The following is a 22,707-nucleotide window of genomic DNA, read 5'->3' as shown; positions in this document are numbered from 1 at the left end:
CAGTAGTTATTTCCTAAATATGTTACACACATTTTGTCGTCCCGCATTTATCATCATCTCACCTTCCCAATAGAGTAAAATGTAGGATTTTATGCTTATATTGTTATAAATTAGTCAGAATAGAGCATATTTGTTTTTCATTATGCACCATATTGCATATTAGGCAGAAGCTGAAAATGAGTGCTTTGTAATATCGAACCACACAAATATTGCAAACATTTAAAATTACACAAAGTTATGTTTCCCAGATGGGTGGCTTAAAGGGACAGTAAAGTAAAAATTAAACTTGTATGATTCAGATAGAGCATTACATTTTAGTTTAAACAACTTTCCAATTCACTTCTGTTAACAAATTTGCTTTGTTTTCTTGGTATCTTTTATTGAAGAGTAAAACTAGTTAGGCTCATAAGAGCTCAGGAGTGTGCACGTGTCTTTAGTACTCTGGCAGCAGTGTTTTGCAACATTGTATAACAGCTACAAATAATGTTGTGCAAAACACTGCTGCCATAGAGTACTAAAGACACGTCCACACTCCAGAGCTCTTATGAGTCTACCTAGTTTTACTCTTCAATAAAAGATACCAAGAAAACAAAGCAAATTTGTTAACAGAAGTAAAAAGCAAAGTTGTTTACAATTGCATTCTTTATCTGAATCATGAAAGTTTAGTTTGGATTTTACTGTCTCTTTAACCTGTTGTGACAATGTCTGCATGCTCCTACACCTGCCAGATCTCACTCAGCATAGCAATAAATAAACAAACATAAAATAGCTGTGACAGAAGTCATTCTATATACAATCTCACAAAATCATTCATTTTTACTTTCTGCCCTTTCTCCTATTCTGATCAGTTCAGACAAACCTTGATCTGTGAGCTGTAACAGCACAACAACATGAGGCTAGTGGTTACTGCTAGATCTTTATTCTTAATATAGCGAAAAAATCCCTTATTTCAATCATGAAACGTTACTCTTTTAAATATGGAGCCTCAAAATAGAATCAACATTAAGAGGTATTTGCCAGTTTTATTACAATTAGCTGGCAACTGGAGGACACAGGACCCCAATCTAAAAGAGCAGGATTACTGCTTTTAAATAAGGGGTCTCAAGTTTATGTATTGTAGGGGGGGGGGGCAACATAGGGGATACCTCGCTTGATGGTTTTCCTTATGGTTCTTCCTTATTTTTTAAAGAGGGTCACTAGCCCTGTTGTGGTGCATATTTTAGGGTGTAAGTGTACCTTTTATAAACCAGAAGACTGTAAAAAAAACATGGAGTATACAATCGACCGCTAGCAGGAGGTGTCAATCAGTCTGATCGTATATGTTCGGGTGGATTGAAGACCCCAGTCTCAGAGGCAGCGGATCAATTATGGAGCAATTACGGAGCTTGATAATTCGCCCCCTATATATTGTATCTTTGGTTCATCCATGCAAGATGCAAATAATTTCTGATGGATTTATATGGTTCTCAGATGTCCGGCACTGAGGTAATTCTGTCAGAAGACTTAGTGAGTAAAAACTTGCAAGATATATATTTTGGCACATTGTAAACATAAGTACAGAAATTTTTGCAGTGAGATCAGTTCTTCTGTAATTGGATTTTAGTTTAAACTTAGCAAACAAATCCGTTCTAACCTGAAGTGTTTGTGGGTTTAAAGTACAAATCAAAAGTTCATTTCTTTATTCTTGTCTATGCGCTCATAAAAAGTTAAAACCAGAGATGGATGTATGCAACAATACACAGATCTATTCTGCTTCTAGTTGTTTTCAGAGTAACCAATGTTTGCTGTAGATGGCTTTAAATAATTTTAGTGAAAATGTTTATTGTGATAGAGTGTCATCTAGTGGTAGAAAACCATAACAACACTATTTCTTTTCCATATATAGCCTATTTTCCACTGAGGTGGTAAAGTTTGGAAACTGTTGGTAAAAACATTTATCTCCATTAAAGTCTATTGAGAATTTTTATGTTTATTTTAAGAATAGGTAGAAAAAGAATAGGTTACCCATTTGTACCCCCTGCACCTGTGATATTTAGCTTTGTGGTCAACCCTCAATCATTACAATTTATATAGAAATAAGTGAACACTTGGCTCTCTGAAGCCTTGGCTCTTTGTGGCCTGTGCTTCTAAGTGCCCTGTGTTACAAGTGCCGAGTTAAGAACTGGAGTTGTATCCATGACACTACCACCTAGAATGCTCTACTAACAACATGAAGCACTGTTCTAACCCTCCATCTCATCTCTCTACAGGTATGCATCTCTCCTGCTTCCTTCATCTGCCTGGTTGCCCCTGTGTATCCCTTTAATTTGCTAAAATACACTGGTATGCATCTCTCCTGCTTCCTTCATCTGCCTGGTTGCCCCTCTGTATCCCTTTAATTTGCTAAAATACACTGGTATGCATCTCTCCTGCTTCCTTCATCTGCCTGGTTGCCCCTCTGTATCCCTTTAATTTGCTAAAATACACTGGTATGCATCTCTCCTGCTTCCTTCATCTGCCTGGTTGCCCCTCTGTATCCCTTTAATTTGCTAAAATACACTGGTATGCATCTCTCCTGCTGTCTGGATTTATGATTTTTTTTTAGATTTGTTATCAGTTCCTTTGTACAATATCTGTGTGCTTCCCAACCATTTGTCTCCCCCCCCCAATCTAATTTGCAAGTGTGTATAACTCCAGTCTCCTAACTAGTCTGTCTGTGCACAGCTGTCCTGATTCAAATCATTACAATTTATATAGAAATAAGTGAACACTTGGCTCTGTGATGCCTTGGCTCTTTGTGCTTCTAAGTGCCCTGTGTTACAAGTGCCGAGTTAAGAACTGGAGTTAGAAACTGCAGTCCCACTAATAGGTATAACCTACTAACTATACACCTGCACAATGCTTTCAATGTATTTTCTGCTATCTCTGTCTGCCCTTTTCCTAAAAATCACTGCACTTCCCTGTAGCAACAATAACCCACACACTATCCTTATCTCACCCTCCCTTCTCTCATCCCCTATGCTGTCCTCTCATGAACTACTTTGTCTCATTAGAAATACTTCCCCATCTAACTCTCCTGTGTCTAATTATACCCGCTACTACAAGTCCCCCTCTCACCTTCTGTCACTCACACTCCTCCTACTGCTTGCTGCTGGTGACATCTCTCCTAACCCTGGCCCTGCAGCATTAACCACACTTTTACACTCTCACTCAGTCCCCCACTGCAAAAACTCTAGGTCACGCAATCTTAACAATCTCATCTCTATTAACACACAGCGCTTATCCCCTCTCTTTTCTTGTGCTCTTTGGAATGCACGCTCTGTCTGTAACAAACTCACAACTGTTCATGACCTTTTTATTTCTAATGCTTTCAATCTTCTAGCAATTACTGAAACCTGGTTATCATCTTCTGACACTGCTTCCATTGCTGCTCTCACGCACGGTGGTCTCCACTTTAGCCACACACCTAGGCCAGGTGATAGACATGGTGGCGGTGTTAGAATCTTACTCTCCCCCTCCTACTCCTTTCAGCACCTGCAGCCTCATCCATCTCTCTCCTTTTCCTCCTTTGAAGTTCACTGCATCAGACTATTCTCCCCCCCTCTCCCTCAGGGTGGCAGTTATCTATCGCCCCCCTGGACCAACCTCCCAATTCCTTGATAACTTCGCTGCCTGGCTCTCTCACTTTCTCTCAACAAATACACCTGCTTTAATCCTGGGGGACTTCAACATCCCCATTGATAACCCATCTGCCCCTGCTGCCTCTAAACTTCTCTCACTCACAAACTCCTTTGGTCTCTCACAATCCACCATATTCCCTACTCACCGCGACGGACACTCTATTGATCTAGTATTCTCCTACCTCTGCTCTCCCTCTGACGCCACCTGTCTCCCATTTCCCATCTCAGACCACCATCTGCTCACCTTTAAGCTTAATATACAGGCTAAACCTACTTCTCCCCCTCACCCCCGCACCTGTAGAAATCTGCACACTGTGGATCCTCTACAACTCTCCAACCTTATTCAAAAACACCTCCCCCACACTTCCACAATATCCTGCCCTGACCTTGCTACAACCCACTATAACAATACTCTCTCCTCGGCACTGGACACTTTGGCTCCTCCCCAAATACGCAAAACCCTACGCCGTCAGCTCCAACCCTGGCACTCTAACCAAACACGCTACCTGCAAAAATGCTCCCGTGCTGCTGAACGTGCCTGGAGGAAATCCCGCTCTGAATCAGATTTCCTTCACTATAAGTTCATTCTTTATTCTTACTCCTCTGCCCTTCACTTAGCCAAGCAAACCTACTTCTCTTCTCTTATATCTACTCACTCCACAAACCCTAAACGTCTCTTCTCCATTTTCAACTCTCTCCTTTACCCACCTTCACCACCCCCTTCATCTGCCTTTAGTGCTCAAGACCTGGCAGACTACTTTTTCAACAAAACAATTACCATCCGTAGTAATATCCCAACACAGGTCTGCAACCTTCCATCTCCGCCCCTGGCAACCCCCTCCACCACTCTCAGCACCTTCTACCATACCTCTGAGAATGAAGTGAGTTCCCTATTGTCTTCCTCACACCTCACTACCTGCCCACTTGACCCTATCCCTTCACATCTAATACCGTCTCTGTCTTCTACCCTCACTCCAGCTCTTACTCACATATTTAACCTATCCCTTACTACCGGTTCATTCCCATCTTCCTTCAAACATGCAAAGGTCACCCCCATCCTCAAAAAACCCTCCCTCGACCCCAATTCTCCTGCAAACTACCGTCCCATATCACTGCTTCCGCTAGCTTCAAAAGTCCTGGAAAAACTAGTCTTCGATCGCTTAACCCACTTCTTGTCCTCCAACTCACTGCTTGACCCCTTACAATCTGGCTTCCGTTCCCAACACTCAACTGAGACTGCCCTCACCAAAGTTACTAATGATCTTCTTTCTGCTAAAAAAAATGGCCACTACTCAATACTTATCTTACTTGATCTGTCTGCTGCCTTTGACACAGTTGACCATCCCCTTCTCCTACGGACTCTCAGCTCCTTTGGGCTCTCTGACACTGCCCTTTCCTGGATCCACTCTTATCTCTCTAATAGGTCCTTTTCTGTCTCCTTTGCTGGTGGCGACTCCTCTCCATTGCCTCTGTCTGTTGGAGTACCTCAAGGCTCTGTTCTGGGTCCCCTACTCTTCTCTATTTATACATCCTCACTGGGAAAACTTATCAGTAGCTATGGCTTCAACTACCACCTCTATGCTGATGATACCCAGATCTACCTATCCGCCCCTTCACTCTCTCCTTCTATCCTTGCTCACATCGGTGTCTGCTTATCTGGCATTTCTTCTTGGATGGCCTCTCACCACCTAAAAATCAATATGTCCAAGACTGAGCTCCTTCTAATCCCCCCTCTAATTCTACCCCGGTTCCTAACTTTTCAATCACTGTTGGTGATACCACTATCTCCCCATCACCACAAGTCCGTGTCCTAGGAGTTACACTTGACTCCAATCTGTCCTTCATTCCCCACATCCAATTGCTCTCTTCCTCCTGTCGCAACCATCTACGCAATATCTCCAAAATCCGTCCATTTCTGAGTGCTGAAACTACTAAACAGCTAATCCACTCCCTGGTAATCTCCCGACTTGACTACTGTAATAACCTACTAACTGGCCTCCCTCTCTCCCGCCTCTCCCCTCTTCAATCCATCCTAAATGCCTCTGCTAGGCTAATCCACCTCTCCCGACGCTCTGTATCTGCTGCACCTCTCTGCGAGTCCCTTCACTGGCTACCCATCCACAGCAGAATTAAATTCAAAATTCTCATCCTGACCTACAAAGCCCTTACCAACGTAGCCCCCCCCTACCTGTCCTCGCTCATCAAGAAATATACTCCAGCCCGCCCCCTAAGATCCAACAATGACCTGCTCCTTGCATCTTCTACCATCACCTCCTCCCATGCCAGGCTACAGGACTTCTCTCGTGCAGCACCAACCATCTGGAATGCACTTCCCAGAGCTGTTAGACTTTCCCCTAACCTTTCCTCCTTTAAACGCTCCCTAAAGACCTTTCTGTTCATGGAAGCCTATCTCTAAATCAGTAAAAAATGAATTCTACCTGCCTAACTGCTGCCCCATCTAACTCCACACTAACATCATTCTCACCTTTGCAGTCCCCACCTCCTGTTTCTCACCCTCCTACCATCTAGATTGTAAGTTCCCACGGGAACAGGGCCCTCAATTCCCCCTGTATTTGTTTTGTTAAACTTTGGTGTCTTCTATATTGTATTGTACTTTTATCTTTGTACCCATGGACAGCGCTGCGGAATCTGTTGGCGCTTTATAAATAAAGAATAATAATAATAACCCTTGATTTAGAGTAAAGGTACCAAAATCCACCCTAAATATATTAGAAAAATATTCAGTTTAGCATCAAACCAAACAATAAATAAATAAAAAAAGTTGTGTGGCCTCATTTCTGACCGGGATAATCCTAAAACCAGATTCAGAACTGTCTGAGGATTGGATTTTGATACCCTTCTCTATACATCTTTCTGCTTTAAATTTCATCAATGCTGAGTGATATGTCATGTTAGTTCCAGGACCTTTAGTTTTATACATAACTGATGGATAATCACTGGTTTGTGTGCATGTATTATGGATGTAAATAGTTATCTTACTTTGGGCTGGATTACGAGTGGAGTGCAAATTAGCACTCCCATGCTAACTTCGCTAGATGTGGACTTTTTTGCGTGCATCGTTTTTTGCTCGTATTACAAGGAAAATCATGACCACGTTAGCTTCTTCTTCCATAGAAGTCAATGTAGCGTGAAAACAAAAAAACTAACACACATACTCACTCGCTAATCGGACCGCGTATGTTCACCCCAGACAGTCACAATCACACAAATACAGACATTAAAAGGCATCATCAAAAGGAGTTTCTTCCCAGTGACGGGCTCACAGGCATATCAAGGTAGTAAGAGGCAGGACAGGGCTGGCCTTGCATCAGGTACAAATAATAATGTTGCTGACTGGGTGTGACTAAGACACCCAGACCTATCCCACCGAGGCAAATGCCCTGTATGCCTTATGGCCATTCTGGGCATGAATGGTGTCCTTAATTTTGTAATATCACCTAGTACATGTAACTGTTATATTTTTAATGTTCCCTGCCAGAAAGATCCTATTAGAAACAATTCATTCTGTTTCTTACTTTAAAATTATGCAGCATTTTATATATTCCCTCAAGGAAATTCAGGTTTTAACATAAAAAGCAATGGTTTTACTTACATTCATAAAATAATTACACTGAAGATCAATCTTTATAAAATTTCACAATATAGCATCTACCTTCACACTCACACGGTTATCTAATTTATTGTGAGTGCTGCAATTTTATTAGTTCAGAGGAACATTAACACTGATTTCAGATACACAACAAAATACTGCCAGGTGATTTATTAATATGACTCTAACTTGACAGCTATAAAGATATGAAATCCTGTATTTGAATTGTGGGCAAATGATGTAAAACTATGGTGAGAGGTAATAAAGGCCTTTTAATCACCAGAACCCCTGAAATAGAACCAGTTCTGTCCGGTATTTGTCATTGTTATGGCAATCACCTGGTAGCTGGACAGACACACAACCACTTAATGGAAAGAGAAGGTCTGTTCCCTTTAAGGGGTCTTATATTTTTCTATATATTTTGAAGGATAACATTGGGGATATACAGTACCTATGGTTCTGTCAGCTGATCCTGTTATCATAGAGATCAGCTGATAGCCATCTGGACGTGTGCCTTTTCATTTTAAAAAGGAACTCTCCTCTTTCAAAAGAGAGGTCACTGGCCCCCTTTCAGTGCTTTTGTTCGGGTGCTAGGGTCCATTTTATGGCCCAGAGCAACGTTATATGGCAATCATCTACAACCTATAGGTAATCCCCTCTCAAATGACTGTCATCGTGTTTCACTAGGAGCACCTTTACATGAAGTGTGGGGGGTTCCCATGATGTGCATAAAAATGTGGACCTTCCAGGAGGACGACACATTTTTGTTTTCTGGACTACAAGCAGGTATTAGAGCATCTCAATATAACTCTGCATACAGTAAGGATTTTTAACTGTCATGCTTCTTTCTGGATGAAGAATGAATACTATTAAAGGAACAATGTACTATAAAAAGCTGTTCCTTTTAATGTGTTCCCAATTATATATTTTACATGCTGTATTAAAGGGACAGTCAACACCAAAAATGTTAGTTAAAAAAAAAAGATAAATAATTCCTTTCCTACTCATTCCCCAGCTTTGCACAACCAACATTGTTATATATAACATTTTAATCTCTAAATGTCTGCCTGTTTCTAAACCACTACAGACAGCCTCTTATAACATGCTTTTTTATTTGCTTTTCACAACAGGAGACTGCTATTCCATGTGGGCCATATAGATAAGATTGTGCTCACACCTGTGAAGTTGTGCATGGCACAGCATTAATTGGCTAAAATGCAAGTCAATAGATAATAAATAATTTGCCATGTGATCAGGGTTCTGTCAAAAGAGGCTTAGATACAAGCTAATCACAGAGGTTAAAAGTATATTAAAATAACCATGTTGATTGTGCAAAACTGGGGAATAGGCAGTAAAGGGATTATCTATCTTTTTAAACAATACACATTTTAGGAGTAGACAGTCCCTTTAAGTGTATTAAATTACAAATGACTCCTTTTACTTTTAATGCTGAAACCAACTATACCAAAAATGTAAATACTTCAGTAATTGCTACAGAAAGGCTATGTAAACAAGAGACAGATGAGAGCAACCCCTTAATGACCAGCAATGTACCTTGTACATTGCTAGTCTTTCTATGGGGATTAGATTTTAAATAGCCAGTGGTGAGACCACACTATTTCTGGTGGCCAGCAGGAGGGAGGGAGGGACCCGCACTATTGTAACCAAGAAAACCCTTAACAGCCAACAATGTACAGGGTACATAGTGGCTGTTAAGAAGTTAAAGGGACACTGACCCCAAATTTTTTCTTTCATGATTCAGATAGAGCATGCAATTTTAAGCAAATTTTTAATTTACTCCTATTATCAAATTGTCTTCATTCTCTTGCTATCTTTATTTGAAAAATAAGGCATCTAAGCTATTTTTTGGTTCAGGACATTGAACAGCACTTGTTTATTGGTGTGTGAATTTATCCACCAATCAGCAAGAACAACCCAGGTTGTTCACCAAAAATGGGCCGGCTTCTAAACCTACAATCTTGCATTTCAAATAAAGATACCAAGAGAATGAAGAAAATTTGATCATAGGAGTAAATTAGAAAGTTGCTTAAAATTGCATGCTCTATATGAATCACTAAAGAAAAAAATTTGGGTTCAGTGTTCCTTTAATCTCCAATGTAGAAAATGCAAATAAACATTAGCACAAACATAATAGTAAAAAAATATATAAATAATGTTATTGTTATGACATTAGCTTATTTCATTTTCTGTTTGGGGCATTAATCTTGTTGTCCTTATTGACCAGCCACTAAAAATAGAATAATTATTGATCTATATAATTTATCTTGTCTTATTTAGGCTCTTGGGCTGATAGATCCCCTCTACATGAGGCAGCTTTTCATGGGCGTCTTCTCTCTCTTAAAACCTTAATTGCACAGGTAATGTACTAGACTATACTATATTTACCTATGTAAAATGCATGCAAGTGAAATGTATCATTTTAATTGCAAGTGGGGTTTGAAAAAAATATTTGCATTGAATGATAATTTAACAAAATGTTATTATCTAATTACTTTTTCCAAAGCGAAAATGAACTGTGCTTGTGGCATTTTGCACTATCCTAATATGCATGCGCAGGTACATGAAAAAAATAAATCACTAGCCACATAATGGCCTGATGAAAAGACTCTTGCTTAAAGGGATACTAAACCCAAATTTTTTCTTTCATGATTCAGATAGAGCGGCATATTTATGATTGTGCGAGTGGACATGATCCGATATTAGCGGATCATGTCCGCTGCACATCGTTAAATGCCGACAGCATATGATTTTGGCATTTATCATTGCACCAGCAGTTCTTGTGAATTTCTGGTGCAATACCTCCCCCTGCAGATTCGCGGCCAATTGGCCGCTAGCAAGGGGTGTCAATCAACCCGATTGTATTCGATCAGGTTGATTTCTGTCCGCTACCTCAGAGCAGGCGGAAAGGTTATGAAGCAGCGGTCTTTAGACCGCTGCTTTATAACTTCTGTTTCTGGCGAGCCTGGAGACTCGCTAAAAACACAGGGCATCAAGCTCCGTACGGAGCTTGATAAATATGCCCCAGAGCATGCACATTTATTATCAAATTTTCTTCATTCTCTTGCTATCTTTATTTAAAAAACAGGAATGTAAAGTTTAGGAGATGGCCCATTTTAGGTTCAGCACCCTGGATAGCAATTTAGCCATCAATAAGCAAGCGTAACCCAGGTTCTGCACCAAAAATGGTCTGGCTCCTAAGCTTTACATTCCTGCTTTTTTTTAAATAAAGATAGCAAGAGAACAAAGAAACATTGATAGTAGGAGTAAATTAAAAAGTTGCTTAAAATTGCATGCTCTATCTGAATCATCCAAGAAAAAAAATTGGGTTTAGTGTCCCTTTAAGAGAAGTACGTAGAGCACTAAAAGAGGGTCCTAAAAAAACAGCTACTGATAGGCATACAGCTCTATTGGTTGACATTGTGCAGGAAAACAATCCCTATAGATCAGCATTCCTTTTAGTTTTTAAATTGTTCAGGTAAAGGAGGATGGATATTCAAGCTATAGTGCTGAGACTTAAGTGACTTGTACTTGGAAGATGTAATAATGGGGATGTGTGATCTTTAAAGAGACATGTAACCCAAAATGTTGCTTTCATGATTTAGATAGAACATACAATTTTAATCAACTTTCCAATTTACTTCTATTATCAGTTTGCAACATTCTCTTGGTATCCGTTGTTGAAGGAGCAAAATGCACTACTGTAGAGGCGTATATGTGCAGCCAATCAATGAGCATCTAGCTTCCCAGCTCCTGAGCCTACCTAGGTATTCTTTTTACAAATGATACCAAGAGAATGAAGCAAATTAGATCACAGAAGTCAGTTTGAAAGTTGTTTAAAATTGTATGCTCTATTTAAATCATGACTTGTACTCAACATTTTTTGTCATGTATGGGAAAGAGCAATAGTTAAATATGTTAAATTATTTTGTTGTTGAGACTGTTTAAATATAAAATAAAACTAGCAAGAAGTTCATAAAACTCACTGGCAGACAGGGACTCCTCCTGCAGGAAAAAAAAACTTTATTTAGCCCAGGAACATCCCTATCTCAAAAAACATACCCCTTTTTAACAGGGAGCGTTCTGTTTTTGTGACCTGCTTAGCGTGGATCAGCAATTCAAAACTGTATTGCAAACAATTTGGAAACAAAATAAATATTAAACCATATAAAAAAAATTGAGCTGATTTTTGCAATTTCAGAGCCGTTCCAGGAACACAACCCCTTAAATGGAATTTGAAACCCAATTTTTTTCCTTCTAGTTTACTCCTACTATACATTTTTGGACCAGCACCTAAGCTCACATTCCTGTTTTTCAAAAAAATGGGTTCCATATCTCTTTAAGTATGTTTATCTCCTTTGTTGTCGCCAATCAGTGGCAAGATATAAATAATCTTTTTCTCTGAAAGAATGGATTTGCATGGGTTTTCAAGTTCAAAACCAATCAAGTCCATTAGAAAATCAAGCTTTTCAAATGCATTTCTGGTATGATAACAACCTTATAATATACAGGATCCAGTTCAGCCATCTACTGAAAAAATAAAAAAAAATTCCAGCAATTGAATCGATTTATTAGTTTCAATGGTAGAAATTAAGTCTTTTTATAAAACACTTTTTAAACTGTGATAAATGTTTACAAGCCTTTTATTGTAAACAGGAAAAGCCATAGTTTTCTGATCTACTTCCATTATCAAATTGGGCTCTGTCTTGTAATATCCACACTTTCCGAGGCACCAGCTACTACTGAGTATTTGCAAGTGATCACAGTGTATACATACAGTATATGAGTCTGTGATTGGCTGATGGGTGTCTGGTACAGGGGGTCGGCAAATTAAAGAACATTTTGAAATTTGTTAGAAATAAATGTACTGCTCATTTAATTAAAAGTGTTGTTACATTATCTTTTTATTATGCAATGCTCATTGATTGGCTGCACATATATAACTCTATAACAGCCCAATGCTGAAAGTTTGTGTAGAACTTTTCATTTCATATTTCAGTAAATGGAGAACATAAATGTAAAGCGCTGTGTAAGAGTATAAATCTGCATTATATGCTTGTATGCCTATGGGGATTTAATTTACTTAAGTTATATAGGTCGTGCAGGATTTACGTAGCGCTACTGCGCTAAACTGCAGTCTCTCACATGCTACCGTTTGTTATCATGTGACTACCATTCTGCAGTGTATTGATAGAGCTAAGAAATATCCTCCTACTGAAATCTTAGCCAGAGAAGAGAATCATGGGATTAAAATGGAGGTGCACACTCCCGAGGGCTATATGTACAGCCATCCGTGAATGGCTTTGCATAATTAGCAAAATGGAGTGTGAATTAAAAAAAATAATAACATGCAATTATGAAATATAAAGTTTAGATCTGTTCTTTTAAAAGATGCAATTTTATTCTGAAGGTTTACTGTCTCATTGTTCCCGAGTTACTTACTTTTAATTTGAATGACGCTCCCAAAACTGCTAACAATTCAAGCTGCACCTCCTCCGACCCTGAGGTACTCAAAGATGCACCACTAATCACGTGGAGATAGGCTTCTGAGAGATAGAAAACTTGCCGGGTCTTGGCGTCATACTGAGATTGAAAAAAAAAAATACATTTTATGTCTGCACCTAACATGAACCCCGAGTCTAAACACCCCTAATCTTACACTTATTAACCCCTAATCTGCCGCCCCGACATCGCCAACACCTACATTATATTATTAACCGCTAATCTGCCGCTCTGGACACCACCGCCACCTACATTATACTTAAGAACCTCTAATCTACTGCCCCCAACATCGCCAAACCCTACATTATATTTATTAACCTCTACTCTGCCCCCCCAACGTCATCACAACTATATTAAATTTATTAACCCCTAATCTGCTGCCGCCAACGTCGCCGCCACTATAATAAAGTTATTAACCCCTAAACCTAAGTCTAACCCTAACGCCCACCCTAATTTAAATATAATTTTAAATATTCTTTTTTTTTTTTTTTTTTTAACAAGCTTTATTGAAAATATATAATAATCATTACATAGGTGCAAGGAGAGACTTCCAAACTGTAAAGAATGGTAAAAGAGGACATTAATACGGTGTATTTGGAGTCCAAAGATGTTTCAAGATAGAGACACTTCTCTCATTGCCTCATTATTAAAGTGTCTGTGTCCATGTCCTCTGTGATTGTATAGGTCTCTCCTTCCAATTAAGGCTTGTAGGTGTTTTTCTTCTTTATTTTTAGGAACAAAACAATCAACTTTGAAAACAACATAACCATGCTACTTTCTATACAGTTTCACAGTTTTTGTTGTAAAACAAGTTGTCTGTGATTAGCATCTATAAACGAGGCTGGGTGTGTGTATGCCTTCTTTTCGGGTATCGTCTAGGTGTATGAAATATATTATGTCAGTCTTGGCTGTTTCTCTATGTACCTCTAGGGGACCACGGGTAAGATAGTTCTATTTAATATTAGATGTCCGGAAATCCGGGCTAATTCGCTTTTACTACTAAGCAATCTAATTCTAAGTGTGTTATATTATGTCGAATCTATAGGCAGGGTGTGATAAGATATCAGCTGGTGAGTAGTTAAGTGAAGTGAGGGTAGGCTAAAGGTGTCTAGGTAGGTTATAACTATAGGTCCCATCCCTTGCCCCTTGCCCGGTGCGGAAGATTGATTGGTGTGTCATTAATCTGTCAGGGGTGTCTGGATAGATATAGTATCTGTATCAGTATAGATATATGTTTCCCAATATAAGGACATTGCACAGTAGAAATCCATTCTATCAGTGTTAATATAATGGTATTTCTCAAGGGTCAAAAGATGTGTAACATTTTGGGACCATTCTTGTTTAGACGGGATCTTGCTTTGTTTCCAGAGTCTTGGGATTAATTGTTTTGCGCTGCTAAGCATGATATATAGTAATGTGGATTTATATTTACACTTAATTTTTGGGGGTTTATTGAATAATAGTGTTAGGGGGTCATACGGGATCTTTTGTGAGAGGACTTTCTGTATTTCTACATGAACGTCCCGCCAGTACGTCTGGAGTATAGGGCATTCCCACCATATGTGGAATAACGTGCCCGTCTGTGTGCAATTTCTCCAACAGAGGGGATCTGAGTGCTGGAACATCCTTGCCAACCTGCTTGGGTATAGGTACCATCTCCCTAACAGTTTCATATTTGTAATTTTAAATATTCTTAATAAAATTACTACACTTAAATAAATTATTCCTATTTAAAACTAAATACTTACCTATAAAATAAACCCTAAGATAGCTACAATATAACTAATACAGGTAGCCCTCAGTTTACGCCGGGGTTAGGTTCCAGAAGGAATGGTTGTAAATTGAAACCATTGTAAATTGAAACCCAGTTTATAATGTAAGTCAATGGGAGCGAGGGAGATATGTTCCAGGCCCCTCTCAAAATTGTCATAAGTAACACCTAATACATTATTTTTAAAGCTTTGAAATGAAGACTTTAAATGCTAAACAGCATTATAAACCTAATAAAATAATCACACAACACAGAATATATAATTAAACTAAGTTAAATGAACAAAAACATTTGCTAAACAGCATTATACACCTAATAAAATAATCACACAACACAGACTTCACTTGCATTTTTCTGCAAACAGTTCATTCCAATCTGGACTGATTTATAGACAGGAAGATCTTGATCCTTTGAAATCTGCTTGATAGCTCAGGTCTGGTTAAACTGATTAATTTCAGCTTGCTTGGCTTTGCTGTAACACAAGCAGACAGCTCCACCTACTGGCTATTTTAATAAATGCACTGCTTCTCAATGCTTTTCAATAGCAGTCACATGACTGGAAAAAAAGGTTGTTATTCTGAAACGGTGTAAATTGAACCGTTGTAAAACCTGTAGTTACATTGCATCTAGCTTAGGGTTTATTTTTATTTTACAGGCAAGTTTGTATTTATTTTAAATAGGTACAATAGTTATTAAATAGTTATTAACTATTTAATAACTACCTAGCTAAAATAAATACAAAAGTACCTGTAAAATAAATCCTAACCTAAGTTACAATTACACCTAACACTACACTATCATTAAATTAAATACCTAACTACCTACAATTAATTACAATTAAATTAAATAAACTAAAGTACAAAAAACAACAAACACTAAATAACAGAAAATAAAAAAATAATTAATTTTTTTTTAAACTAATTACACCTAATCTAATCCCCCTAATAAAATAAAAAAGCCCCCCAAAATAATACAATTCCCTACCCTATACTAAATTACAAATAGCCCTTAAAAGGGCCTTTTGCGGGGCATTGCCCCAAAGTAATCAGCTTTTTTACCTGTAAAAAAAAATACAATACCACCCAACATTAAAACCCACCACCCGCACAACCAACCCTACTCTAAAACCCACCCAATCCCCCCTTAATAAAACCTAACACTAACCCCTTGAAGATCACCCTACCTTGAGATGTCTTCACCCAGCCGGGCACAAGTGGACCTCCAGAGGGGCAGAAGTCTTCATCCGATCCGGGTAGAAGAGGACCTCCAGACGGCCAGAAGTCTTCATCCAGGCGGCATCTTCTATCTTCATCCATCCGGAGCGGAGCGGGTCCATCTTCAATCCAGCCGACGTGGAGCATCCTCTTCAAACAAAGTCCAACTGAAGAATGAAGGTTCCTTTAAATGACGTCATCCAAGATGGCGTCCCTTCAATTCCGATTGGCTGATAGGATTCTATCAGCCAATCGGAATTAAGATAGGAAAAATCCTATTGGCTGATGCCAATAGAATGCGAGCTCAATCCTATTGGCTGATTGCATCAGCCAATAGGATTTTTCCTACCTTAATTCCGAATGGCTGATAGAATCCTATCAGCCACTTGGAATTGAAGGGACGCCATCTTGGATGACATCATTTAAAGGAACCTTCATTTGTCGGTTAGTCGTCGGCCAGGAAGGATGCTCCGTGTCGGATGTCTTGAAGATGGACCCGCTCCGCACCGGATGGATGAAGATAAAAGATGACGCCTGGATGAAGACTTCTGCCCATCTGGAGGACCTCTTGTGGCCGGCTTGGGTGAAGACTTCTGCCCGTCTGGAGGACCTCTTCGCCCAGCTTCGTGGAGGACTTCGGCTCGGTTGGGTGAAGACGTCTCAAGGTAGGGTGATCTTCAAGGGGTTAGTGTTAGGTTTTATTAAGGGGGTATTGGGTGGGTTTTAGAGTAGGGTTGGGTGTGTGGGTGGTGGGTTTTAATTTGGTGGGGTATTATATTTTTTTTACAGGTAAAAGAGCTGATTACTTTGGGGCAATGCCCCGCAAAAGGCCCTTTTAAGTGCTATTTGTAATTTAGTATAGGGTAGGGAATTTTATTATTTTGGGGGGCTTTTTTATTTTATTAGGGGGATTAGAGTAGGTGTAATTAGTTTAAAAAAATTGAAATAATTTTTTTATTTTCTGTAATTTAGTGTTTGTTGTTTTTTGTACTTTAGTTTATTTAATTTAATTGTAATTAATTGTAGGTAGTTTAGGTAATTAATTTAATGATAGTGTAGTGTTAGGTATAATTGTAACTTAGGTTAGGTTTTATTTTACAGGTAAATTTGTCTTTATTTTAGCTAGGTAGCTATTAAATAGTTAATAACTATTTAATAACTATTCTACCTAGTTAAAATAAATGCAAACTTGCCTGTAAAATTAAAGTGAATGTAAAGTCTGCTTCCTGTCTAAAGTCCGGCGTAACATTGTGTGTTAAAAAACATGAGTTTCATTCATCAAATTTTTTATATGTCAGTAAATACCTTGTTTTTTTATTTTTTTTGTCTGTAGCCGTCATTGTAATCCTCCACCTGTCATTTGCGCTCACTCGTTCTAATTAAAATTCACGATTGTGCGATCCAATAACGGCTCTAACCACAGGGGGACCCAACCCCTTTGGATGTCGTCACTAGTACTTCTTGCGCTTGCGTTAGACCCCTCTTCTTATACTATTCGCAAAAGCGCGTTCACATTTCGCGCATGCGTAATCGATCACTTTATGGACTCCGTTCATTGCTGAAGTAATATTACGCTCGGTAAGTTCAGTTGTCAAAGGGCTCTGAGTAGTAAAATACAATTGGCTTACTTTATAAAAAAACGAATGTTCATATTTATATTTCATCAAATGAATTTTATGATTGGCACAACAAGTTAATCTCTATATATATAACAAAAATACACTTTATTTCATTCCATTATTATTTCATTATTTCCCAGTATTACGGGCTTGGGTAGGAGATCCTTTGATTCGCTCGATTCACAACGATAGTATTCATCGAAGGTAAAGATTCAATGAATACTACGTTGATTGACAGCGGAAACGGTGTTTAACGCATGCGCAGTTATTAACTGAGACAGGAGCGTGCATTGCTGATACGTAAACAGCGGGTGGGACCGCTGAATACGTAATATTGAGGATAATAAGGAAGTTGAGAGTGGGAGGAGCAGGTACAGTCAATCGACGATATTTTGATTTGTAAATTAAAAATATATTTCCAATTTTTTTAACAAATGAAAGAGGTGGGTTGGTTATTATAATGATTATCTATATAAATATAATGTCCAACCAGTTAGAATTTACATTCACTTTAAAATAAATCCTAAAATAGATACAATGTAACTATTAGTTATATTGTAGCTAGCTTAGGGTTTATTTTACAGGTAAGTATTTAGTTTTAAATAGGAATAATTTAATTAATGATAGGAATTTTATTTAGATTTATTGTAATTATATTTAAGTTAGGGGGGTGTTAGGGTTAGACTTAGGTTTAGGGGTTAATACCCTTAATATAGTTGCAGCGACGTTGGGGGCGGCAGATTAGGGGTTAATAAATGTAGGTTGGTGTCGGCGATGTTAGGGACTGTGGATTAAGGATTAATAATATTTAACTAGTGTTTGCGAGGCGGGAGTGCAGCGGTTTAGGGGTTAATACATTTATTAAAGTGACGGCGGTATCCGGTCGGCAGATTAGGGGTTAAAATTTTTATTTAAGTGTTTGCGATTTGGGGAGGGCCTCGGTTTAGGGGTTAATAGGTAGTTTATGGGTGTTAGTGTACTTTTTAGCACTTTAGTTAAGAGTTTTATGTTACGGGTTTAGCCCATAAAACTCTTAACTACTGACTTTTGAATGCAGTAGGAGTCTTGACAGGAGAGGGTGTACTGCTCACTTTCTCCAAGACTCGTAATACCGGCGTTAGGAAAATCCCATAGAAAAGATAGGATATGCAATTGACGTAAAGAGTCGCGGAAGAAAAGTGAGCGGTACACCTGTACCTGCCAGACTCGTAATACCAGCGGGCGTTAAAAAGCAGCGTTAGGACCTCTCAACGCTGCTTTTTAAGGCTAATGCAAGACTCATAATCTAGCCGATAGTTTTGCTTATTTTTTAAGAACATTGTGCTGATTTTCAGACTCATCCTACAGCAAAAGCCATGGTCCGCAGAGAGCTTCCAAAGCATTAGAGGGATCTCATTGTTAAAAGGTATCAGTCAGGAGAAGAGTACAAAATAATTTCCAAGGCATTAGATATACCATGGAACACAGTGAAGACAGTTATCTTCAAGTGGAGAAAATATGGTGCAACAGTGACATTACCAAGACCTGGACGTTCCTCCAAAATTGATGAAAAGACGAGAAGAAAACTGGTCTGGGAGGCTGCCAAGAGGCCTACAGCAACATTAAAGGAGCTGCAGGGATATCTGGCAAGTACTGGCTGTGTGGTACATGTGACAACAATCTCCTGTATTCTTCATATGTCTGGGCTATGGGGTAGAGTGGCAAGATGGAAGCCTTTTCTTACGAAAAAAAACATCCAAGCCCGGCTAAATTTTGCAAAAACACATCTGAAGTCTCCTAAAAGCATGTAGGAAAAGGTGTTATGGTCTGATGAAACCAAGGTTGGTTTGGCCATAATTCCAAAAGATATGTTTGGTGCAAAAACAACACTGCATATCACCAAAAGAACACCATACCCACAGTGAAGCATGGTGGTGGCAGCATCATGTTTTGTGGCTGTTTTTCTTCAGCTGGAACTGGGGCCTTATTCAAGGTAGAGGGAATTATGAACAGTTGCAAATACCAGTCAATAGTGGCACAAAACCTTCAGGCTTCTGCTAGAAAGCTGAGCATGAAGAGGAACTTCATCTTTCAGCATGACAACGACCCAAAGCATACATCCAAATCAACAAAGGAATGGCTTCACCAGAAGAAGATTAAAGTTTTGGAATGGACCAACCAGACCTTAATCTGATTGAAAATCTGTGGGGTGATCTGAAGAGAACTTTGCACAGGAGATGCCCTCACAATCTGATAGATTTGGAGTGTTTTTGCAAAGAAGAGTGGGCAAATCTTCAAGAGTGGGCAAAGTCAAGATGTACCATGCTGATAGACTTATACCCAAAAAGACTGAGTGCTGTACTAGAATCAAAAAGTATTAGTTTAAGGGTGTTCACACTTATGCAACCATATTATTTTAGTTTTTTATTTTTACTTCCCTCCACCAAAAATATTTCAGTTTGTTTTTAATTGAGTTGTACAGTTTATAGGTCATATTAAAGGTGGAAAAAGTTCTGAAATGATTTATCTTTGTCTCATTTTTTTTACATCACAGAAACCTGACATTTTTAACAGGGGTGTATAGACTTTTTATATCCACTGTATATGCGCATTTACAGACTCCTGCTGGATCCTGTTTATGTTATCTGTCTTTTAATATGCAGAGAGGGGGGAGTATCTACTCTTCTTGTTTTCCCAGCCCCTTTCAGTGGGTGTCCCAGACTAACCTCATTAACAGTGCTAAACTTTGAGTATCTAAGTAAGTTATTAAAAGGTTTTATACTGGATGTTTATATCAGTATCCATGCATATTCTTCTTTATAGTAGTGTCTATTAGTAGTAGTATTGTCTATTGCATGCAGTTATATGAAAATTGGTGTATGCTGTCCCATTAACTTGGTTTTAATAGTTTTGCAGGCTCCTCATTTTTTAATTTATGCATAAGTTGGATATTAAACTGCTTTCTTGGAAGGTGTTATTTCTTTTGGCTATCTCTTCTGCTAGAAGAGTTTCAGAATTATCTGCTCTTTCTTGTGAGCCTCCTTATCTGATTTTTCATCTGGATAAGGTAGTTTTACAGACTACTTTTGACTTTTTGCCTAAGGTTGTTCTCTCAGCTAACTTTAGCAGAGAGATTGTTGTTCCTTTTTTTGTGCCCTAATCCCAAGAATGCTTTAGAGAGATTTGTGCATAATTTGGATGTTGTTAGGGCATTGAAATATTACATTGATGCTACTGAGGACTTTAGACAAACTTCTAGTTTGTTCATTCACTTTTCTGGTCCTAAGAAAGGTCAGAAAGTTTATGCTGTTTCTTTAGCCTCTTGGTTGAAACTTTTAATTCACAAAGCTTATTTGGAGACAGGTCAGCCTCCACCACAGCTGATTACTGCTCATTCTACTAGGTCAGTTTCCATTTCTTGGCCTTCAAGAATAAGGCTTCAGATTTGCAACACAGCTATTTGGTCTTTGCATACTTTTACAGAATTCTACCATTTTGATGTTTTTGCTTCTTCTGAGGTAGCCTTTGTTAGGAGGGTTCTTCAGGCAGTTGTCTCAATTTGATTTTTTTGCCTGTTTGATTTATTTTAAATGACCACTTAATGCAGTAGAATTGCATAATTAACAGCTGCATAATAAATTGTAACGATCTGTGATAATATGTAAAGCTCTGTCATATGCAGTAAGTATTTAAGTAAACATTTAAGACCTCTAAGCAGGATAAATAATTGTGGAGTGTTACAAGTTACTAAGTGTGCTTGCTAGTAAGATAAACACTAACTTAATCACTTGTGTTAATTTTAGCCTGAGGGATAAGACCCAATAATATGAGTAGTACTAATGAGCTTTATCTTAGGCAGGTCTTATATAGTGCAACAGGAAGCATAAGGGTTAAACATAAATAGTATATGTCTGTAAAGTCAGATTCACAGGACAGGTGAAATATGGAACCCAGACTGCACAGTTACAAACAGGAGATTTACCTTCAATTCAACTGTTGTTTAAAGAGTAATGTCAAATGGGAAAACAGAGACTTAAGCACTCTATATACAGAACCTTAATTCAGAAGCAGAGCCTGTGAGAGGAATCCCAGATGCGGTTAGGTAGAATACTTGCAGGGATTAGTGAGCGTGCAGCGTGGTAATGGCTCCGTGTAGCTGGGAGTCTGTATGCTGTCTGTTTAGACAGGGAGAGTGTGTCAGAGCGGTAGCGTGAATCGGCGCTGCGGTGACGTCAGCGGCTGTGGCAGCTTGAAGCAGAAGCTGCTTGTAACGGCAAAAGGTTTCTCTGATCAGGAGAATCTTGTTTTGGTACTCTAGGTAAGGAGTTGAGCTGCTTTACTTTGGCAATAAACTTCAATAAACCAGCAATGCATCTTGGTTACAAGGAGATTAAATAGGGAAACCTGATCTGCTTAATTGAAATAAAAGGTGGTATGACAGGTTAGATACGCTGTGTAAGGTGGAATGGATTTAGACATGACATATCCCCCCTGCAAAGGAACCCCAAAGGTGTCAAGGCGCGGGTCTTTCTGGATGGCGCCTATGGAAAAGGGACACCAGACGGGGTGCAGAGAGATTGGAGGCCGGCTCCCAAGAATCCTCGGAAGAATCGAATCCAGCCCAATGCACTAGGTACTCAAGTTGACCATGGCAACGCCTAGAGTCCAAGATAGAGTGGACTTCATACTCAGGATCGGGTGCCGGGGAAGATGGTGGAGGGAGAGGCAGACATCGGGAGGTGTCACAAGGCTTGATGAGGGAGATGTGGAACGTCGGATGGATGCGGTAGGAAGAAGGCAACTGCAGAGTGACCGTGAGAGGGTTGCTGATGGAGATGATGGGAAAAGGCCCCACAAAAAGGTTGTTGAATTTCCTACAAGGAGTAGGTATCCTGAGATTTTTTGTGGCTAACCAAACCAGGTCACCAACCTTGTATACGGGAGGAGCCCGATGTCGGAGGTCATAGGAGCGTTTCTGGGTGGCTTGAGCTTGCTGAATGTTATCTTTGATTACGGTAAATGTTTGTTTGATAGAATTGATCAGGTCATTAACCTGCGGACAAGGAGTGTCAGTTGGAGGTAACGGATGAAATCGTGGGTGGAGTCCGTTGTTGGCATAAAAGGGTGAATACCCCGTGGAGGTGTTGGTAGTGTTATTAAAGGCGAATTCAGCGTGTGGTAGGAAAGATAGCCAAGAGTCCTGTTTGTTGGAGCAAAAGCATCTCAAATATTGTTCCAACCACTGATTGATTCTCTCACATAACCCATTAGATTGCGGATGGTATGCAGTGGTAAGATGTTGTTGGATAGAAAGAGATTGACAAAGATATTTCCA

The 22,707-nt window shown here is 39.1% G+C and overlaps 1 protein-coding gene across 1 annotated transcript in view; it reads left to right on the top strand.

Moving 5' to 3' along the window:
• The window catches only part of ASB11 (ankyrin repeat and SOCS box containing 11), a 97,988-nt gene that overhangs the window by 34,512 nt on the left and 40,769 nt on the right, over positions 1–22,707 (top strand). The window contains exon 2 of the mRNA XM_053706072.1: positions 9,568–9,647. Within this exon, the coding sequence (XP_053562047.1) occupies positions 9,568–9,647 (80 nt within the window). The remainder of the gene's footprint in view (positions 1–9,567; positions 9,648–22,707) is intronic.

The sequence above is a fragment of the Bombina bombina genome, chromosome 3 (assembly GCF_027579735.1).
Source record: "Bombina bombina isolate aBomBom1 chromosome 3, aBomBom1.pri, whole genome shotgun sequence".
Taxonomy (NCBI): Eukaryota; Metazoa; Chordata; class Amphibia; order Anura; family Bombinatoridae; genus Bombina; species Bombina bombina.
This window is presented reverse-complemented; position numbering and strand designations above follow the sequence as displayed.